Below are 15,000 nucleotides of genomic sequence, written 5' to 3' on the forward strand. Positions count from 1 at the left end.
CACAAATAGTGGCTGAAAATAGCAGATCTACAAGCTCACAACTCGGTCGTTGCAGCTGCAGTCTTAGATTTGTATCGTTGCATCTGGAAGTTGAACCCAGCAGTAATAGTCCTTGTCTATGTATTGTGTTTAGCTGGAGGACTTTGATCGCTGCCTAATACTCCTCTTGGTTGGTGAAAATAAATACTTTAATTGTCTCCACCAGGCCGAAGGCATGGGGAGATAGTATGTTTTGCACTCCGTCCATGTGTGTGGGTGTGTGTGTCCATCCGTCCGTCCTTCCGTCCGTCCGTTACCAGCTAATCTCTGGCACCGTTGGCCCGATCCATGCCAAACTTTGCACACACACTCCCTGGATGCCAACGACAAACCTCTTCCCCAAATATTCCACAACGGCCTGTTATAGCGCCACCATGATTTTGGCAAAACACATTTCTGTAGATTACTCGTAGACATTTTATCCATGCATCACACAATTTGGTTTAATTTAGTCACGTAATTAACACGGATCTGTACCATTTTCCATTTTCCATCCTGATTGGCTAAGATTGGCTTCCAAAGCTCACATGATTGGTCCGTTTTGAACAAAATGCCACAAATCACAAACAGTGTGCAATTTCTGTGAAATTATGCACGCACAGTTCCACTAGGCCTAGGACGACAAGCTACAATTTTCTTTCCAAATCAGCCTCATGGTTGGCGCTATAACAGGTTTTTCCCTATAACTGCATCGATCTGTGTACAACTTATATGCACACTCCCTAGAGGCCATGGCCTGCCGGTTATAGCGCCACCATGAGGCCGATTTCTGCAAAACACATTGTTTATATTAGTCTCACAGATTTCATCCAAATCTCACGCAAATTGGTACACATGATCTCTGTAGTCATGTGATCAAGACAAGTCTGTTGGATTTCTCAGATTCTACACTGATTGGCTGAGATTGCCTTCCAAAGTTTTCAGGAGTGGCCCATTTTGCTGCAAAATGCTGCAAATCTCCTGCTCATACAGAATTCTATCTTCAGAGATGCTATGAGTGATCTGGCTCTGCATTTCCTCAACAAAATGAAGATTTTGTTTTGCAAAACAACATGTTTATATTAGTCCTAAACATTTTGCCAAACATCACAAACACACACTCCTATCCTCCTGGTGGAGACCTGTGCCCAGAAGGGCACTTGTTCTAGTTTGAACTGAGCTGCCTCTTCATCTTTAACTTTGGCTCCTACTCTGTGCTGACTTCCAACCAGGACATGCATAGATTGAATTCACTTTAAAACCGTAACCCCCTGTAGGGATCAAACGGCCCCTAAAGCAAATCGAACCCTTACTTTATCTCAATTGGACAGTTTGAAAGCTGCGAAGGCTCAGGGTAAAGACAGAGGAATTATAGAGCCTTGGTTCTCTGCAGTCTGGAGGATTTACTGTAGGGCTGCATCTCTGCTTCCAGATATACAGCACAATGCATATAGTTGATTCTCTGATTCTCTGCAGGGTTGGTAACCAAATGGACCCTTATAGAATATAGATGATTCAATCTTTAGAGCGTAACATGAAACCAAATGGACCCGTCTACGGGTCCATTTGGTTTAATTTACACTCTCTAGAGGGTTATTGTTTAAAATCTGCATTAGTTAATTTCCAAGAAGTCTACACAATTAGAGAATGTAGAAGAATTGATAGCAAAATGTGAACATTGTGAACACAATCTTATCCAATGACAACACAATATTCTTTCAAGTTTTGGGTCTGAGAGGCTAAAGGTCATCAAATGGTGGTCCATGGCTCAAATGCACAATAAATAACGGACCTTCTTGATATAAAAAAAGAGTTTAGTTGATTATCTGCTTCCGGAGACAAATACAACACAATGCATCTGTAGTTGATTCTCTATTTCTAGATATACCTGTACAACACAATGCATTAGTTGATGGCCCCGGGTACCCCACTGGGACCCCCGGGGACCCCCACACGTTAACTCTGTCATTTCTCGAACATTTCTTTCCAAAAATAATCAAAGTACAGTACAGATCACTGCAGTACACTACAATACAGTACAGATCACTGCAGTACACTACAATACAGTACAGAGCACTGCAGGGCTGCAGCCGTGGACCCCCCGGGCTGTAGTCGTGGAGCCCCGGTCACATTTTCTTCTCTCTCTGTTTCAGGTTGTCCAGACAAGCAGCCAGGGCTGCAGCCGTGGACCCCCGGTCACATTGTTCTTCTGTCTCTGTTTCAGGTTGTCCAGACAAGCAGCCAGGGCTGCAGCCGTGGACCCCCGGTCACATTGTTCTTCTCTCTCTGTTTCAGGTTGTCCAGACAAGCAGCCAGGGCTGCAGCCGTGGACCCCCGGTCACATTGTTCTTCTGTCTCTGTTTCAGGTTGTCCAGACAAGCAGCCAGGGCTGCAGCCGTGGACCCCCGGTCACAGCGAGGACCACCGCGTCGTCATCGGTTACGGCAGGAAGGTCCTCCTGACGTCTTCAGCCACGGTGCACTCCATCCACATCCTCAGTGGAGGTAACGATGCGATACGATTGGTCAATACATCTGTCACTCCATCCACATCCTCAGTGGAGGTAACGATGCGATACGATTGGTCAATACATCTGTCACTACGTCCAGATCCTCAGTGGAGGTAACGATGCGATACGATTGGTCAATACACTCGGGTGCTCGCTAGTCACACACACACACACACACACCTCGGGCGGTTTTTAAATGTGTGACAGCGGTGTGTTCGTTCCGGTCGCCCACCTCCACCCGTTGAGCTGGAATGATGACATTGCACACATTGTGATGGACATGTTTTGCGTGTGTGTGTGTGAGTGCGTGCCTGCGTGCGTGTAAATATGGTATGTGTGTGTGTGTGTGTGTGTGTGTGTGTGTGTCTGTGTATAGCTTCAGCCCACCATCATAAATGGTTGAGAGATTAATTTGAGCAATTATTTAGATTTAGTCAGTTTTAGTCTACTTTTAGATTAATTCATTCTACAGTTGATTTTGTCGACTGCGGCGCATTTTTCAGAGAGAACGGCCAACAAAGATTGGCCGTTCTATTGGTCACTATAGCGTGCGCGCACTCGTCCTTGGGCTGGGAGTGACGAAGACGTTGCCTAGCAACCAGGGCAGTGTTGAATGTGTAACTGTTACCATATCGATAATCATATTAATCATATTTTATTTAACATTTAACATTTTTGTCTAGTGTTTATTTGTCAATATATGTATTCTTAGTTTTAGTCATCATAGCTTAGTTTTCTTTTGTTTAGCTTTTGTCAGTGAAAAATTAACTCTCTCTCTCTCTCTCTCTCTCTCTCTCTCTCTCTCTCTCTCTCCAGGTAAGCTGGTGGTGGCAGACACTAACAGGCCCATACTGCTGCGTACCAAACACATCCTGATCGGCAACAAGGGCGAGCTGCACATCGGGAGCCCCGACTGCCCGTACCGAGGCAACCTCACCATCTCCTTATTTGGAAGGTACGGCCATCTCCTTATTTGAATGAATAGTTTATTTCGGTCTTAAAAAAAACATGTACCTGATTATTTGGAAGGTAGGCCTACGCAGAGCCTTAGATATAGACAGAGTTACGCAAACTGCGTTCTCTTCATGGGACCAGTCCAATGGCGGCTCTCCTAAATAGACTTCAAATGAGAGTGGGGACAACCAACTGGGACAAGTCCTGGACCGAAAGTAGGCAGAAATACATTGGACTCAGGCAACGGCACAGCTTTAATGATCTTAAATCCCTTTACCAACATATTCGTTTTTTTTTTAGTTTTTTTTTCTTCTGTCTTTTTTTGCACTGTCAGGCTACATCGTAGCCTAGATGGCCAGCGGTTCAGGCCATATTTAATTTATTCTTTATTCGTCATGGCTGCCAGTTCCCACCTGATGTCGGGTGGGAGTTCAGACTGATCGGGTAATTAGCTGACTGACACTATGCAGATCACAGAACCTACTGAATGACTTGATGACTGACTGAATGCAGTCTGATTGGCTAATGGTTGTGTCCCATGCAGTCTGATTGGCTACTGGTTGTGTCCCATGCAGTCTGATTGGCTACTGGTTGTGTCCCATGCAGTCTGATTGGCTAATGGTTGTGTCCCCATCATGCAGGTCAGATGACAGCGACACGGAGCACAGCTACTTCGGCCGTAAGTACGTGGGCGTGGGGACGGGCGGCACGCTGGAGGTCCACGGGCAGAAGAAGCTGTCCTGGACCTTCCTCAACCGGACCCTCCACCCCGGGGGGGGCAACGAGCAGCGCTACACCTTCCAGAGGGGCTGGGGCAACCGAGGGGTCATCGTCCACGTCATCGACCCCAAGACGGGGCAGGTGCTTCAAAACGAAAGGTAAAAAGGGAGTTCATATGGGAGGCAGTGGTTCAGCGGTAGAGTGGCCCGGTGAGGTTCCTGGTTCGATCCCTGTGGGCTCCCCCAGAGTTAGTGTCAAAGTGTCAGACACATAATTATTTAATGAAAATCAAGATTTAACGTCCTGTCTCGCTATAGCGCATTTAGGCTAAACTATCACAAACATTTCGCCCTGTGTGTGTGTGTGTGTGTGTGTGTGTGTGTGTGTGTGTGTGTGTGTGTGTGTGTGCATGCAGAGAGAGAGAGAGAGAGAGAGAGAGAGACGCCCTGTGTCAGTCTCGAGTCTCGCGCTTGTATCACAGCATCCTGCATGTACGTGAGATGTCAAAATGAATTGGAATAAAAAACAAATGCTGTAGCCTATACAGTATGTATCGGGTCTAGATCGCATCTTGGTGAACTCTTGCTGTGTGTGTGATGCCTATAGTCGGTTATCAATCGTTTAGTGTGAAAGCCACACAGATATAAAAAAAAAAGACTCCTGTAGTGTGAAATACATAACGATCTGATAACTCGCTGACAACTTTAAAACTCCTACAGTCTGTAGGGGCCATAAGAAGATAACGGATAGTTACAGCCCATCAACTGTACAATGATTATGGTGGGGGGGCTTTCAACCAAGCCGCGTAATATAATAAAGACGTGTAATGCTACAGTAGACATGATGTATAGCAGTGTTTCCCCAACCTTTTCATGTCAAGGACCCCCAAATTCACACTAATTGGCTCCGCGGATCCCCCATTTGGAAATATATTGCCAGGGACCCCCATAAGAGATGATTTTTACGGCTCTAGCAGTGATTCTCAATCCGTTTAATTTCATCTACGAACCTCCATGTAATGGCATTTCTATCTCTATCTCTGGGACCCCCAATTTATATTGTAAAACCAATGTTAATTTAACTCTGAGAGTGTACAAATGGAACCACCCGTTTGGTTCCATTTGTACACTCTCACCCCCTGGAACTCCCTCCAGGACCCCTGGGGGTCCCCGGACCCCACTTTGGGAACCACTGGTTTAGAGCTGTGACGTGGCCTGCCACAAGGTTATAAGTCATACTAGAAACAAGACATGCTTTCAACCACTCATCTCCAAAGACATGAATATAGTCTTAATGGATGGAGCCGCTGGTTTGAGGATATTGCATTTTAAGAAACTCATATCCCCTCCTTAATAAATTATATCTTTGGATTAATTATCCTGTCTTCCTTTGATGCCAAATGGATGCACAATACACGCAACATTGCTGTTGTAAATCAATGGTTCCCAAAGTGGGGTCCGGGGACCCTCAGGGGTCCTTGAGGGAGTTCCAGGGGGTCCCCAGCTAAATGATATAGTTAGGAACCAAATTGACCCTTATGGGTATGTAACTCAGAGAGTGTACAAATACACTCTCAGAGTTAAATTAACATTGATTTTACAATATAAATTGGGGTCTCAGGGATAGAAAGGCCATTAAATGGGGGTCCGTAGACTAATGCATGCCAAACTGGGGGTCCTTGAGAATCTCTGCTAGAGCCGTAAAAGTCTTCTCTTATGGGGGTCCCTGGCATGTATTTTCAAATGAGGGCCTGTGGGCTAATTAGTGTTTATTTGGGGGTCCTTGACATGAAAAAGTAACTATAGACAGATGAATGCACAACACACACACACACACACACACACACACACACACACACACACACACACACACACACACACACACACACACACACACACACACACACACACACACAGCTGTAGTTAATAGATGGGGGGATGAATGGAGCACTGGATGGTATCCAGAGTCTCTTTATTTAATTTCATTTAATTTAATGCGTCGCCTCGGTCTCGCTCTATCGATCATCAACACTCGTCTGATTGAACTCTGACAGCCGTGAAAGAAACCGTGTATTAGTCTGGATGTTATTGAGATGCATTTAATCTTCAGGCTGAGTGAACTGTAAAGAGATTAGGGAACAATTAAGAAATAATTAGAAGCGGATAAACATCACTCCCAAACATTGCTTCCAATTCTCAACTCTCTGTTTGTGTGTGTGTGTGTGTGTGTGTGTGTGTGTGTGTGTGTGTGTGTGTGTGTGTGGGTGTGCGTGTGTGTGTGTGTGTGTTGGTGTTTGTGCTTTCTTCATATATATAAATAAATTTGATCTCCGTGCTTCTCTCGCGTGGATTCTAAACCTCATTAATTTATTGAACTGCATCTTTGAGGTGGTTTTAATGATCTGTAAATTGCACCCATTTCTGCATCGGTGCCACATCGATTCAGCCTAATTTAAGATGGGTTTAATCCAGTGCCTGGGGAGGGGGGGGGGGGGGGTCCCTGGAACAACATATTTTCAGATGGGGTCGGCGGCCAATTACATAATTTTTTGGGGGTCCTTGACATGTTTGAGAACGACTGACATAGAAACACAAGGTTATTCAAAGGCAGGATTTAAAGGCATTAAAGAATCTGTTCTCAGGTCTAAAAAGGGTTCAGGACGAGAACCCCTTTTGGTGTTTTAATCATTATGTTATACTTTACCTGTTGAAAAATACTAGATCTACAAGCTCGTAGCATGGCACCGAGTACCGCCCTACGAGCTGCTATTTTTGAAAGATTGTGAAAATGTGCCGCAAATCTTTGAATATATATTATTTCAGAGCGAACGTTTTTATCGTTTAAATCTTTGCTTCTGGAGGGTCCCTGGAACAACATATTTTTAGATGGGGGGGGGGGTCCTTGACATGAAAAAGGTTGAGCAAGCATGCACTGACATAGAAACAAAGATTTTTCAGAAAAGTATCAGGATTTAGAAGACATTTTCTTTTAGAATGGGCCTCAGGTCTAAATGTCCACACTCCTCTCCTCTCTCCACCAGGTTCGACACGTACCGCACCAAGGAGGAGAGTGTCCGTCTGGCGCGCTTCCTGGACTCTGTGGAGCAGGGGAGCATCCTGGCCATGGTGGTCAACGACGAGGCCTCCAACAACCTGGAGGACACGGCCAAGAAGAGCCTCACCCGGCTGGGCAGCCGAGAGGTCACTAGGCTGGGCTTTAGGTAAGGTCAGAGGTCACTAGGCTGGGCTTTAGGTAAGGTCAGAGGACACTAGGCTGGGCTCTAGGTAAGGTCAGAGGTCACTAGGCTGGGCTTTAGGTAAGGTCAGAGGTCACTAGGCTGGGCTTTAGGTAAGGTCAGAGGTCACTAGGCTGGGCTTTAGGTAAGGTCCGAGGTCACTAGAACACATTTTCACAACATTTATTTAAGACGCTATCTTAGAATAGGTGTAGACCTATTTGACGGTGCAGAAACATAATTGCCTGCCTTGATGCATCAATTAAGCGTCAACGACCATCAGCTGGTCACAGTCACAGACACTCAAGTCAAGGGACTGGTTTCAAAAAGGGGGTCTACCGTCTGCCTCTGCAGCACTCATAACTGAAAGTATGACTGCATGGAGTTTGTTTCATTTCTATCCAAAGCCTGTTGAATGATGGAATATGATGAAGGATTATTGGACTACTGTGATTATGGTAAGCTCACATATCACACATACCATAATTCACTGCCAAACATGTAATTATTTCGCGGACCCCTGGCTATCGCGGAACCCACTTTGGGAACCACTGTGCTATGCTAGCTGATCTATACGCAGCGCTATGCTAGCTGATCTATGTAGCTGTGATTTATAGGCTGCTGGCACCACTCTCTCTCTCTCTCTCTGTTGGTTTAGTTTTTTAATTTCCCTCTCTACCGATCTCTCCTCTCTCCCTTACACATGTGCACAACTGCACACACACGTGCACGCACGCACACATGCACGTGCAATCGTGCATACCCGTTTTTGCCAACATCAGCCATCAGGGTGGAGGAGAAAGAGAGAGAGAGAGAGAGAGAGAGAGAGGAGAGAGAGAAGCCAGGCCTGTCCCTCTCCCTGGGTATTAGTATGTGAGGAATGCATGGGAAACAGAGACAGAATCATAAGCATGATAACAGACCCCGAGAGAGAGAGAGAGAGAGAGAGAGAGAGAGAGAGACGTCTCCAGAGTTCCCGACACCAGAGTGGCTTTTTTTTTTTTAGCTGGTTAAATTATTTTCATACATTCCCCAGACAAGACCCGACCGCGCTGGGCTCCAACGCCACCACCAGACCTGCGTGTGCGTGCGTGTGTGTGTGTGTGTGCGCGCGCATGTACACAGTATAGCATTCAGTGTGTGAAAGATGTCTTGTTGCGGCAGTGAGGAGCAGAAGGAGGCAGCGATGCTTGGCAGTGGTACAACTCTCTCTCTCTCTCTCTCTCTCTCTCTCTCTCCCTCCCTGCACGCCCGTGGGCAGAGCTGTGTTATGAAACCTAATGCCTCGGAGCAGGCCGCAGGAAACACACTGCCAACCACAGAGAAAGAGAGAGAGAGAGAGAGAGAGACACCGAGAGAGAGAGAGAGAGAGAGAGAGAGAGAGTGAGAGAGAAAGGGAGAGTAAACAAACTGACAGTGAAAAGTGACTCACGGCGGCACGGCCAATCCAGCCTGACAGCGCGTCGCGGGTTCGATCCTCACCTCACAATGCACTAATGCAGCGCATCGCGACACGTTGTAGTTAAAGTAACTAAAGTTTTACTAACTCCTAACTAACTTTTTCAAATAACTGTAGCGGTGTTAAAAAGTATACAATATTTGGATCTAGTGCAGTAGAAGTACAGTACAAATCCCTCAAACTTGTAAAAAAGTACAGTATGGGGTCTTGTTCACGAGTGAGGGGAGGACGGAGAAGGAGATCAGCCGTCGCTGTAACGCTCACTGTTGTGACGAAAAGAGATCTGAGCCAGAAGGCAAAGCTCTCTGTCTAACGAGCTATCTTCGTTCCTATACCTACACCTACAGTATGGTCATGAAGTGTGGGTCATGAACCAAAGAATATGAAATATGAATATGAAATTAGTTTTCTCCGACGGGTGGCTGGCATCTCCCTTAGAGATAGGGTGAGAAGTTCATCTCCCTTAGAGATAGGGTGAGAAGTTCAGCTTATTTCCACGTTATTTAAAGATGGACACCTATTGTTTGATGTTGAAACTCCTGATGGGACATTTTCTGTGTGTTCTGTATCTACGCTGAGTGGAACACACACACACACACACGCACGCATTCACGCACGCCAGCACGCACGCACACGCACACATACACATACAGTACACGCACGTCCACTGGCCAGTGTGAGTCAGGAGCGATGCATGCTGGGAGAGCCAATTATGTTACCTTGACTCTCCCTGGGTGTTCTGTCACCATCGTTAGCAGGCTGAGGTGTGTGTGTGTGTGTGTGTGTGTGTGTGTGTGTGCGTGTGTGTGTGTGTGTGTGTGCGTGTGCGTGCTGTGCTTTTAATGGACCATTATTTCTCTTTCTCTTTCCACCTCCCCCCTCTCTCTCTCTCTCTCTCTCTCTCCCCCCCTTTCTCTCTCTCTCTCTCTCTCTCTCTCTCTCTCTCTCAGACATGCGTGGAGTTTCATCGTGGTAAAAGGTGACTCATCTTCTGCAGAGGAGGATCGTGCCGTATACCAAGGTACTTCTAACCACGCCCACATCTCCTTATATGGTAGGAACCACCACCTCTAACCACACCCACATCTCCTTATATGGTAGGAACCACCATCTCTAACCACACCCACATATCCTTATATGGTAGGAACCACCACCTCTAACCACACCCACATCTCCTTATATGGTAGGAACCACCACCTCTAACCACACCCACATCTCCTTATATGGTAGGAACCACCACCTCTAACCACACCCACATCTCCTTATATGGTAGGAACCACCACCTCTAACCACACCCACATATCCTTATAAGGTAGGAACCACCTCTAACCACGCCCACATCTCCTTATATGATCGGAACCACCACCTCTAACCACACCCACATCTCCTTATATGGTCGGAGCCACCACCTCTAACCACACCCACATCTCCTTATATGGTAGGAACTATATCCACACTCACTCCAGAGGGCCACTATATTTCCACAGCTGACGGGAAATATATAAAGTGGGACCCGAACTGTTCCCTAAAGGTATCTAAATGCTAAATGCTTTTTACCAGTGACTGACACTTGTACGTATGTGCGTGCGTGCTTGCTTGCATGCATGCATGCGTGCTTGTGTGTGTGTGTGTGTGTGTGTGTGTGTGTGTGCGCGTGTGTGCGTGCACAGGGACCAAGGCTTCGTCGGAGGCGCGGAGCTCTCGTGTGTTCCAGTCCAGTCCAGGAGAACATTTCAACGTCACCACCAGCAGCCAGTGGCTACAAGGTACTGTCACACACACACACACACACACACACACACACACTCACACACACCTAGGTCATTGTCTACACCCAGTCTATCATTTGAATTGAGCTGTTATTGATTAGCCTCGGTGTCAACACTCCACTGATCAATATGTCTCCTAATGACAGAGAGAACGATAATGGCATTGAGATCAGCACGCTGCCTCTGTCCATCCATCCACTTCCACACTCAGCTGTGTGTGTGTGTGTGTGTGTGTGTGTGTGTGTGTGTGTGTGTGTGTGTGTGTGTGTGTGTGTGTGTGTGTTTGTGTGCCACCAGACCTGATTAGAATACAGAGCTCGTCAGAGTCACTACGCTAATATTGACTCTTCAGTAACATGTCGGCTTAGCAGACATGTTTGCACGCACACGCATGCACGGGCACGGACACACGCACATGGACACAGGCACACACACACACACACACACACACACACACACACAGTAAAATCATCAGCTTTAATTCGATTTGGAGAGCGTGACAATGGAACCAAATGTGTCCTTTAGATTAGACATTACGTAGCGTAGCGTAGCAACAATAGTAGAGAGAGCCTTTCAACTACTGTTGCCACTGCCCACTGGTCAGAGAGATGTTTGCGATTACTATGAAATCGTGCATTTCCCGTCAGTCACGCCCCCATATATGGTCATGCCTCAACATTAAGTCCATATATGGAGATCCCTGATCATCAATATTGGCCAAACCCTTAAGCCCAAACCACACCAAAGGGTCGGGGTTGCGACAAAACGTATTTTTTTAAGGTAGACCACACCAATACAACTCATTGCAACTCAATGAGCTGCATTGGTATTGTTTACCTTCAAAACAGTTTTGTCCCATGTATATAATGGATTATGTCAGAACCTGTTCTGACAATCCATATGTTGATCCACCCCCATCCATCCTTCCTCCTCGATGTCTCCCTTTTGAATGATACCTGTCCATTTAAACTCTAGACGGGCCCGCCCCAAAGTTATTAGTGCAGCCACGCCCGGCGATAACTAGAGTTCACAACAGGCCCGAAAATGTAAGTCTGCTATCACCCAGGCGGATGCGTGCACGCGACCCTCAGGCATCTTACTGAGTGTGCGTGTGTGTGTGTGTGTGTGTGTGTGTGTGTGTGTGTGTGTGTGTGTGTGTGTGTGTGTGTGTGTGTGTGTGTGTGTGTGTGTGTGTGTGTGTGTGTGTGTGTGTGTGTGTGTGTGTGTGTGTGTGTGTGTGTGTGTGTGTGTGTGTGTGTGTGTGTGTGTGTGTGTGTTTGCGTGTCCTCCAGAGGCGGAGTGGACCGAGTGGTTCGACAGGGATGACGAGCGAGGATCTGGAGACTGGGAGAAGCTGGCTGATCTCCACAAGGCCTATCCTGACCGTCTGTGTAGCAACCCTATGGATATACAGGTCAATACGCACGCACGCACACACTGTTTGTGCGACAGATTTCCTGAGGTGCTCAAAAAGTTCCGAATGCTCATGTTTGAATACTCAATAGACCATAATTATGCACACAGCGGTCATCTTAATGGGAGGGTGGAAACTATAGCCGCAATTTACCGTTGACCACCCACATTGCAGCTGTACAAAAAGCTTGAATGATCCTCTTTCTGAAAAGCTTTTGTTTCATAAAAATGCACCGTAGACATGTTATGAGCTACTTTATGTCAACAAAATTCCTTGCAGGTGTTTTTTTTCCGGCAGGTTTGTTTCCCTGCCCACATCGCTGTTTTTTTTGTTTCTCCCATACACCCACAATGGGTGTTTATATTTATTTATTTTTCACACTGGATTATTTTTCACATGTCCCAGGAATGTGTGGACCAAAGCAGAAGTTCCTTCCAGCTCCCATGCTTATGCTTAAAGTACAAAAGTAAAACCGTGAAAAAGTAAATTGCCAACAGTGGCAAATGGTTATTTATTGCACAACTCTCTATTACGCTGTGATGTAACAGAGTTCAGCAGCTTGATGCGGTCTGGTACAAACCATAGCTGGCAGGTTGCTTTGCACTGTTTGACACGCACGCACGCACGCACACACACACACACACACACACACACACACACACACACACACACACACACACACACACACACACACACACACACACACACACACAGAATGTTTGTCCTGCTGGTGGAGTTTCTCAGTCAGAGGAGAGGAGGGATGTGGAGTGTGCTCGTTGGTTTTGATGATGAAAAGACAGTCAGCCAGAGCAAATGTTGATAATAGAAAAGGCAGAGTTACTAAGACGGCTTTTGGGCTGATAACTATTAAAGCAATTATAGCATTCTTTTGAACTGGAGTTTTCCAACCAGCTGTGCTGATAGGCTATCTGAAATAATACAGAAAGTTCTTTTTTTTTTTCATCTTCGTCTTCTTTTGTAGTGCAATTTGTCAAGGCAGTACTTTTCCAAAGTAAAGTCTGCGAGCAGCACAATACAGCCTCAGAGCACTGCAGCCTCTCCTGTGTGTCTATGAGAGCACTGCAGCCTCTCCTGTGTGTCTATCAGAGCACTGCAGCCTCTCCTGTGTGTCTATCAGCCTGTCTGCAGCCTCTCCTGTGTGTCTATCAACCTGTCTGCAGCCTCTCCTGTGTGTATATCAACCTGTCTGCAGCCTCTCCTGTGTGTCTATCAGAGCACTGCAGCCTCTCCTGTGTGTCTATCAGAGCACTGCAGCCTCTCCTGTGTGTCTATCAGAGCACTGCAGCCTCTCCTGTGTGTCTATCAGAGCACTGCAGCCTCTCCTGTGTGTCTATCAGAGCACTGCAGCCTCTCCTGTGTGTCTATCAGAGCACTGCAGCCTCTCCTGTGTGTCTATCAGCCTGTCTGCAGCCTCTCCTGTGTGTCTATCAGCTTGGATTATGGCCTCGGGCTCCTCAGACATAATGTGTGCTACAGTAACATACAGTAACAGGCCGGGGAAAGAATGGTGTTCTCACTATTTGAACAGTAAACGTTTCATCTGTAAGTGTACAAACTACAACGGTACACTGTTTCATGTTGTAAAATGTAAAGGTGATGTAGATACATGTTGGCAGACCTCTGTCTCTGCTGCCATTGGTCAGCCGATCCGCGGATGGAAAGACGGACAGACGGACGCTGCCTGGCTGGCAAGGCCGGTCTGCCGTTATTGTGCGTCTGCTGGGACGTGCGTGCGGCACACACACACACACACACACACACACACACACACACACACAGGCCAGCGAATGTTAGTCTAAGCCAGAGAGCACCATTGAAGGCAGTAAAGCAGCAGCTGTTAGCCTTCCATGGACAGAAGCTCTGTCCCCTGCATCACTGTGTGTGTGTGTGTGTGTGTGTGTGTGAGTGAGTGAGTGAGTCATTAACATAAAAATGGCCCGTTAAGTCGGAGCTTTCCTTTTCATGACTGATGATGTGCTGCAGTGTGGCTCTGTCTCTCTCTCTCTCACTCTCTCTCTCTCAAGTCAATTCAATTCAAAGGAGCTTTATTGGCATGAGAAAACGTACGTTTACATTGCCAAAGCAAAAGTGGAACAATACAATCAAGATAAAAACAATGTATGTACAAATAAATATTGGATATAAATAGGAATTAATGTCATGTAAACAGTGCTGTGTTACATTAACACTTTAGGTAATACGATCTTGGGAAACTATGAAAAGATGATGCATTGTCTCTCTCTCTCTGTCCCTCCAGCCAATCTCACTGTCTCTCTACCATCCATGTCCCTTCCCATTCAGGCCGAGACGCACGAGGGAGTGCCAGCCAATCAGAGTGGAGACGTGCTCCATAAGAACGACAAGGACTACGGCCTGGTGTGTCTGAACGCCGAGCAGAACCACGGACTCTGTCACAACTACAGAGTCCGCTTCCTTTGTGGGAAACTGGGTACGTCCTGTCTGTCTGTCTGTCTGTCTGTCTGTCTGTCTGTCTGTCTGTCTGTCTGTCTGTCTGTCTGTCTGTCTGTCTGTCTGTCTGTCTGTCTGTCTGTCTGTCTGTCTGTCTGTCTGTCTGTCTGTCTGTCTGTCTGTCTGTCTGTCTGTCTGTCTGTCTGTCTGTCTGTCTGTCTGTCTGTCTGTCTGTCTGTCTGTCTGTCTGTCTGTCTGTCTGTCTGTCTGTCTGTCTGTCTGTCTGTCTGTCTGTCTGTCTGTCTGTCTGTCTGTCTGTCTGTCTGTCTGTCTGTCTGTCTGTCTGTCTGTCTGTCTGTCTGTCTGTCTGTCTGTCTGTCTGTCTGTCTGTCTGTCTGTCTGTCTGTCTGTCTGTCTGTCTGTCTGTCTGTCTGTCTGTCTGTCTGTCTGTCTGTCTGTCTGTCTGTCTGTCTGTCTGTCTGTCTGTCTGTC

At 46.7% G+C, this 15,000-nt stretch overlaps 1 protein-coding gene across 3 annotated transcripts in view; it reads left to right on the forward strand.

Annotated features, from left to right (window-relative positions):
• The window catches only part of cemip (cell migration inducing hyaluronidase 1), a 124,211-nt gene that overhangs the window by 52,912 nt on the left and 56,299 nt on the right, over positions 1–15,000 (forward strand). For all 3 annotated transcript variants that reach the window (XM_080772129.1, XM_080772130.1, XM_080772131.1), the window contains 8 exons: positions 2,385–2,522; positions 3,344–3,482; positions 4,123–4,359; positions 7,242–7,421; positions 9,846–9,916; positions 10,566–10,661; positions 11,957–12,078; positions 14,401–14,548. In XM_080772129.1, the coding sequence (XP_080628255.1) occupies positions 2,385–2,522; positions 3,344–3,482; positions 4,123–4,359; positions 7,242–7,421; positions 9,846–9,916; positions 10,566–10,661; positions 11,957–12,078; positions 14,401–14,548 (1,131 nt within the window). The remainder of the gene's footprint in view (positions 1–2,384; positions 2,523–3,343; positions 3,483–4,122; positions 4,360–7,241; positions 7,422–9,845; positions 9,917–10,565; positions 10,662–11,956; positions 12,079–14,400; positions 14,549–15,000) is intronic.

Source organism: Protomyctophum bolini (genome assembly GCF_963924005.1).
Source record: "Protomyctophum bolini genome assembly, chromosome: 1".
Taxonomy (NCBI): domain Eukaryota; kingdom Metazoa; phylum Chordata; class Actinopteri; order Myctophiformes; family Myctophidae; genus Protomyctophum; species Protomyctophum bolini.